The sequence below is a fragment of the Drosophila innubila genome (genome assembly GCF_004354385.1).
Source record: "Drosophila innubila isolate TH190305 chromosome 2L unlocalized genomic scaffold, UK_Dinn_1.0 5_B_2L, whole genome shotgun sequence".
In the NCBI taxonomy this organism is placed as follows: Eukaryota; Metazoa; Arthropoda; class Insecta; order Diptera; family Drosophilidae; genus Drosophila; species Drosophila innubila.
In genome coordinates, this window is record NW_022995373.1 from 3,408,355 (window position 1) to 3,416,039 (window position 7,685).

The 7,685-nt window shown below is 36.1% G+C and overlaps 1 protein-coding gene across 1 annotated transcript; it reads left to right on the top strand.

Annotated features, from left to right (window-relative positions):
• The first annotated feature begins 3,148 nt into the window (after positions 1–3,148).
• Positions 3,149–3,820, top strand: LOC117782610. Its single transcript, XM_034619630.1, has 3 exons — positions 3,149–3,330; positions 3,400–3,666; positions 3,769–3,820. Exons 1-3 carry the CDS (start codon positions 3,149–3,151, stop codon positions 3,818–3,820), a joined length of 501 nt encoding a protein of 166 aa, XP_034475521.1.
• Positions 3,821–7,685: the final 3,865 nt, after the last annotated feature.

A 7,685-nucleotide genomic window follows, 5' to 3' on the forward strand; every position in this document is an offset into this window, starting at 1 on the left:
GAATAATTACATTTGGATGGCAAATCAAACGTGCGAGCGAGACAGCATGTTCACGTTTGTATGCAAGGGCGCACAAACACAGTAAGAAATAGTACCAATTTTCTTTTGGGCTTCGATTTCAAGTACTATATGACCTAGAGACTTCAAATTTGTTATGTAGGTTCCTGGATACCATACGCAGGTCAAGTTTGTTTCCAATTTTGATGCGCCCTTCGCCCACAAATTGCACAAAGCGATTTACAGTTGCAATTTTGACATAGCACCCTAACTGAACAATCAGTTGAGAAGTATGCGTATTAAACGACCCTGAAAATTTCAAAGCGATTGACCCATAAATAAAGAAGTTATTTCGGGTTTACATTTAATTCAATAATTACATCTGCATGGCAAATCAAACGTGCGAGCGAGACAGCATGTTCACGTTTGTATGCAAGGCGCACAAAGACAGAACAATTAGTACCAATTTTTTTTTGGTACCAAATAAGAATTAAGCGATGAGCAAAAATATTATCGATATCATGTAATGAAAATGTTAATGTATAATTTATGTATATACAAATATACAATTTGATTAAAATATAATTGTGTTAATATATAAATATGTATTTTTGCATGGCAAAATCAGCAGAAGCTGATTGCTATGTATGAAATTGCATGAGAGAAATAGCGATCATTTTGCAGCACTACTCTTGCATCTTTGCCGAGCACTGAAAGCTGCAAAATAATAATTTTAATTATTAATATTTTCGATTCCTTACATATATATAATAAGTATCTGCTTATTATCGTTGTAAAAAAAAACTTAGCATTTTCCGCTTTAAGAATCTCATAAAATTAGACATTGCCTTTTATTTCAAATTTCGCGCGCACTGCAGCAGCCTTTGGCAGGCTCGAATCTGTTGCGTAAGAGGGAGAGAGTGAGAGAGGAAAATGGGTGCTGCCAGATTGCAAGCTGAGCAAAGTTGTTGTTTGTGGTTTCTGACGGGCATCTAGTGCAGATACCGTCAGTAGACAAACACATATAGAAAACGTTATTTTCCTATTCCACTTACTGTACATACTTTGCATACTTATCGCCGCAAACTCATAAACCTAATTCTCCCACCACGCAAATATCAAATTACGCTCTCTGTCAAATGCAAAGTATAAACAAAGCACTTGGGAAAAACAAAAAAAAATAACGAATCTTTTTCTGCTTGAACTGCACTTTGCGGTTGGAAGGGCCACTCATAATCCGTATATACATTCAATTGTATACAACAAACTCGAGTGGGCGTCCAAATGTAAAATAAAACCCTAATATAAACAAAACAAAAAAAAAAAAAAAAGAAAAAAGCACTAAATAAATTTACATTTTTCTCTATTACTATTGTCACTGAGTCCACACAAAATATTTTATATCACACACACACTAATTATACATGTATTACAGACGGCAACAATAATATCGTCTACACAAAAGTAATAACAAAGATAAGTTATATTGCAAATTACACTATATTACACATTCATACGTACACTATAAAAAAAACAAGGGGTCAATCGCTTTGAAATTTTCAGGGTCGTTTAATACGCATACTTCTCAACTGATTGTTCAGTTAGGGAGTGCTATGTCAAAAATTGCGCCTGTAAATCGTTATTTTTCAATTTGTGAAGGGGCGTGGCATCAAAATTGAAACAAACTTGACCTGCGTATGGTATTCACAAACCTGCATTCCAAATTTGAAGTCTCTAGGTCATATAGTACTTGAAATCGAAGCCCAAAAGAAAATTGGTACTATTTCTTACTGTGTTTGTGCGCCTTGCATACAAACGTGAACATGCTGTCTCGCTCGCACGTTTGATTTGCCATCCAAATGTAATTATTCAACTAAATCTAAATTCCGAAATAACTTCTTTATTTATGGGTCAATCGCTTTGAAATTTTCAGGGTCGTTTAATACGCATACTTCTCAACTGATTGTTCAGTTAGGAGTGCTATGTCAAAAATTGCGCCTGTAAATCGTTATTTTTCAATTTGTGGGCGAAGGGGGCGTGGCATCAAAATTGAAACAAACTTGACCTGCGTATGGTATTCACAAACCTGCATTCCAAATTTGAAGTCTCTAGCACTTACAGTCTCTGAGATCGACGCGTTCAAACAGACGGACAGACGGACAGACGGACAGACAGACGGACAGGGCTAGATCGACTCGGCTGTTGATCCTGATCAAGAATATATATACTTTATGGGGTCTGCCACCCCTCCTTCTGCCTGTTACATACATTCTGCCAAACACATTATACCCTTTTTTGCCCATTTTCAATGGGCTCAGGGTATAAAAAGAGAAAAATATAATTTTTATAATACATTATATATCTAAACATTAAGTCACACTTTTTAACTCCCTTGTTTTTTATCAGAGCTTGCAAATAACAATTGAGTAATTTCCGTCGTATTGAAATAAGTCTCTTCACTGAGTATTTAAAAAAATAATCGCGAGTGACGAATTTATAGGCTGTTCGCTTAGCTTGCTCGCGCTCGGACAACAATCGTTATTTACCGTTTTTTTTTTCGTTTCACTTAGACGCGAGTATTTGCTTGAGTGAAATGAAGCAAAACGTCTTTTAGCGAGTGAAGCATATTTTAATTGCGTCTTTGAAACAAGTGTGTGCAGTGAAAAATTTTGTAAAAAAAATGGGATGAGACCTTAATAAAAAAGTGCACAAATTCTTTAAATTCAATCCCATTGAAAATAAATCGACATGTAATGTTTGTAGTGTTAAGTTGGCTGGTATTAATGTTACCAATTTAAAACGACATTTAGCAACAAAACATGAGGAAATATTTAATGATTGGTGCGATAAAGAGGATTGTGAAGAAACGCAAATGGAAAAGAAAAGAAAAATTACGTATCACACAAGTGAAGCAGGAATCATTTCAGCTTTAATAAAAATTGTCACCACAGAAGGAAAATCATTTCAGTTCCTGGATAGTGAAGGGTTCAAAGAAATTGTGGACCCAATTTACAACTCACTTGGCATGAACCCCGTTACTTCACGAAACATTATGAATTTTGTGTCTGTTAAAGAGACATCAATTAAAAACAACATAAGGGCCATCGTAAAGGGAAAGCTAGTGTCCCTTAAAATCGATGTCGCCACTAGGATGGATAAAGCCATTCTTGGTGTAAATCTGCAAATGATTCAAGCAAGCCTTTCTAAAACTGCGATCGTTATCAAGACTCTAGGGATGATTGAGCTAACTGATGCACACACCGGGATGTATATAAAAGAAAAAATTCTTGACATCTTACATGATTATGAAATAACTCTAGATCAAGTGTTCAGGTAAATATTGAATTTTAAAAAATATTTTAATAATAATGTTATTAAAGAATACCGTTCTTATATACACAGCATAACATCAGATAACGGCAAGAATATGATAAAAGCCGTTCAAATTTTAAATGAATCGACGGAGGAGTCCCTTTTTTGCGATGACCGCGAAACTGAGAATGTCATGGAAAAACTAGATTCCATTGATTTAAACAACATTCACCTTGTAAGATGCGCCATACACACTTTGCAACTATGTGTGTTCGATGTTAACAAGGCAAAGGTGATCAGCGATAAAATTAGTGCCTGTCGCACGTTGAGCAAATCGCTTCGCACAGAAACAAACAGGTACGTAATGATTTTTTTTCTTAAATATATACGTTAAGTAAACAATTTCATAAACATATAGACGTTTCTTAATGGAAAATAAAAAGAACATTCCATCATTAGACGTGGTAACACGTTGGAATTCGACGTATATAATGGTCACCAAGCTGTTTGACCTAAAGGAGTTCCTGACTTCGCAGACTAAAATATATATAGAAGCTGATTGGGAATGGATGGAAATTTATATTGACGCGTTCAAAGACATATATCAGGCGACCTTAACATTACAAGATGCAAACTTAGTTTATAGTGAGTTCTATATTCTTTGGATGGAACTTAAATTGAAGTGTGAGAATAGTCACAATTTTATAAAAAAAAAACTATTAGCTCAAATTAAAGTAAGAGAAACGAAATTGCTAGAAAACGAAGTGATGTTGGCAGCAATTTACATGGACCCACGGGTCAACTGTGTGTTGTCAAATGATCAAAAGGTATTGGCAAAAAAAACTTTAAAAATTTTAGCATGTCGTTTAATCGCGTTAAAACAAGTAAGCTGTTCATTGTATTTTGATTCAAATTTTTGTCCTGTTTATTGTTGGTATTCTTACTTCTGAAAAACTTGACCTAATAATTTAAATAGTGTTCGTCAAAAACTAATATTTGTACATTTCGAAAATCAAGTAAACATGTTAAGTTAATTATCGCTTTATTATTTCAGACACATTCAACAGAAAATGTTCCAGAGGAGGCAACTAATGAAAGTCAAGATGCATTTGATTCCTCATTATCTTCGCAAACTTTAAACGTATCCATGTCTGGGGAGGATTCGCTGCTTGCAGCTTACTTAAATCAAGTTCAGACAATCTCGGAATGCACGGAAGAGCCTGTTTCTGCAAAGCTTGCAAAGATTTATGGGGACATTGAAAACTTCGACTTTATGTATGGTCGCTTGCCACTCAATGCAAATATATTAAATTTTTTTAATTACATACAACTTAAACTGCCACATTTGACTGCACTCGCACAGGTAGTGCTAGCTAGCTACACCTGCAACTCAGGTTTCTGTAGAGCGCGCCTTTTCTGCTCTGCACTACATTTTAACTGAGCGACGAAGCTCAATAAGTGCAGAAAATTTAAATGCACTATTAATTGTTAAGTTAAATAAAGAAAATATAAATAAATGAATATAATATATCTGAAATATATGTATAATATATAGATTTAAGTGTTAAATAAAAAAATCATTACAAAATTTCGTTCTTTTTCTTCCAACAAGGCAATTTAATGTGAAGAGTGTTTGAAAGACTTTTTGCATTAATTTATTCAGTCGTTCACTCACTTACTGAGTCTAAACTCGCGAGAGATAATTTTATTACTCCCGAGAAGAGACTCGTTAAAAGAGTTGAAAAGAAAAAAAATTACCAACAACGCTCAAGCGAAAACTAAAGCGAAATAAAAAAATAGTCTCTTGCTCAGAGTGAGAGCGCATTTTTTGAGTTCTTTGCCTTCCCTTCTGACATTGAGCGTAAAGAAAAAAACGCTCAATTGTTATTTGCAAGCTATGTTTTCTATACACTATATATATATCACATTTTCAAAAAAAAAAATTAATTATATTAAAAAGCCTATAACAAACAACATTTCGTGAAATTGCAAATGTCCCAAAGAGGTTTAGTCGCCAAAACAAAGTCCAGATTAGGCCTAAGAAGTAGAACCCTTAGAAGCAGCATTAGCTTACCAGAAATTCGGGAAGAAGAACCCTTTATGCCTGAAACTCAGAGAAACATGGATTCAGGAAACGGTTCTGAAACGGTCAGGAATGATAGTCCTGCAACTAGTGGGGCAGGTATAGAAGATGCCAGTACCGCACTAAACACTTCTATTAACATGACTCTCAATCCAACCGATATTCTCGCTTTCGTTAAGCAACTTCCTACTTTTGAAGGAATCCCGGGAGCATTGGAAAAGTTCATAGTTAGCGTCGAAGAGATTATCATGCTGATTAGGGGTACGGACCATACACCTTACGGACAGTTGCTATTACGAACATTGCGAAACAAAATAATAGGAAAAGCAGACCAGACATTGAACATGCTAAATACAGGACTTGAATGGGACCACATTAAGGAAAATCTAAACAGTATGTACTCATGCATGAAGACTGAGCCAACACTCATTAGGGAAATACAAACCCTGCCGGACGGACTTCCATTAGGCAAGCTTTTCTTTGACATTATGAGAATCAGGAATCAATTGCTAAACCTTCCTTATTCATATGGCCACCAGGGTGTAAGCCCGTTGACCAAAAAAGCAATGTATGACGACATTTGCCTTCATGCTTTCTTGATGGGACTTCGCGATCCCCTTAGGACAATTATTAGGGCTAGGAACCCGAATACCATCGAAAAAGCATATGAGTGGTGTCAGGTCGAACAGAGCTATTACTACCAAAATAAAAATAGGGCTCAAAACTCTAAAAATAGCACAGGCAGGACCAGACCTTATGACAAAAATTTTAACCAAAACAACCAAGGAACCAACTTCGGCAATAGCAACTACAGGACAGACAACCGTAGGGACACTAACCCATCAAACCAAAATCCATTCAGACGGGAGGGAAACCAGTCACAAAACAATAACAACCCCAGACAAGACGCTCACAATCGTAGTAACAATAACTCGGGGCCACGCCCCCACCCAAATCTCAATAATATAAATGTCAACGAAAATTTTCAGAGGGAAGCCTCGACAAACCAATCGGATACGTAAACAAAAAATCTCACGGAAAAACACTTCCCTACATACTTCTTAATGTTTTCCAGACTAAAGCGCCTTTAAAATTTTTAATAGATACTGGTTCGACCTTTTCTTTTCTTGACCCGATTTTCGCCGCAAAGACAGTATATTGGGTTTGGCCAATAATGTCACAATTCAAACCGTTTTACATAGTTATGAAATAAAAATAAAATTGTTTTGCCCATGCCACCGGAACTTAAAGAATCAGGCGAATTAAGCTTGCTACTTTTCAAGTTCCACCCATATTTCAATGGGCTTTTAGGAATGGATTTCCTGACGTCCCACAAAGTAAAAATAAACATGCAGGATTCTAAGTTCGAAACAACCTTCACGATTATCCAAATTTTTACGGAAATTAACTGTAGCACCGACCTCCATTTAATACAACCATTGACAAGAAACCGCATTCACCTCCCAGTTAATCTTAAGAAGGGAGATTTTCTTTGTAACCTTACGAACATCGACGCAAACCTTTCCATAACCGGAGGCCTTTATACGGCTGTGAACGGATCTAGTTACCTCGAATTAACAAATATCTCCGACGCAGAACAAACCCTATGTTTGGACCAACCATTAGAAGTAATACCATATAACGAACATATTTACGACCAATTATACAGCATTGCATTACAGGAAGAACCCCATTGCAATGCGACACATTTTTCCGACCATTTACAAACTGAACATTTGAATAACGAAGAAAAAGAAGGCTTACATAAAGTATGTAAGGAATTCCGACTTTAGGAAGTTAAACGACAAAACAATTGCTGACAAATACCCCATCCCCAACATTAACGATATCCTCGATAGTATTGGAAGAGCCAGGTATTTCTCCACCTTGGACTTAGCAAGCGGGTTTCATCAAATTGAGATGAGTTACAAGGATATGTCTAAAACCGCCTTCTCGGTAGAAGGTGGTCATTACGAATTCACAAGGATGCCGTTTGGCCTAAAAAACGCCCCGGCTACCTTCCAAAGAGTAATGGATAATGTACTAGGAGATTTGGTAGGGCGAATTTGTTTAGTATACCTCGACGACATTATAATCTTCTCCACTTCCCTCCAAGAACACTTAACAGATATTAGACTAGTTTTTCGTAAATTGCGTCAAGCAAATCTAAAAATTCAAGTAACAAAGTCCAATTTCCTTAGGAAAGAGATAGATTTACTGGGTCATATAGTTACTCAAGAAGGAATCAAACCTAACCCAGACAAAATAAAATCAATTAAAGAATTCCCGTGTC

What these genes read in the sequence shown, in the direction of transcription:
- LOC117782610 (XM_034619630.1), top strand. Translation starts at nt 3,149, where the DNA reads ATGGATAAAGCCATTCTTGGTGTAAATCTGCAAATGATTCAAGCAAGC. An exon ending in ACTCTAGATCAAGTGTTCAG is followed by an intron (nt 3,331 to 3,399) that starts GTAAATATTGAA and finishes TTATATACACAG; the next exon opens with CATAACATCAGATAACGGCA. An exon ending in CTTCGCACAGAAACAAACAG is followed by an intron (nt 3,667 to 3,768) that starts GTACGTAATGAT and finishes TTCCATCATTAG; the next exon opens with ACGTGGTAACACGTTGGAAT.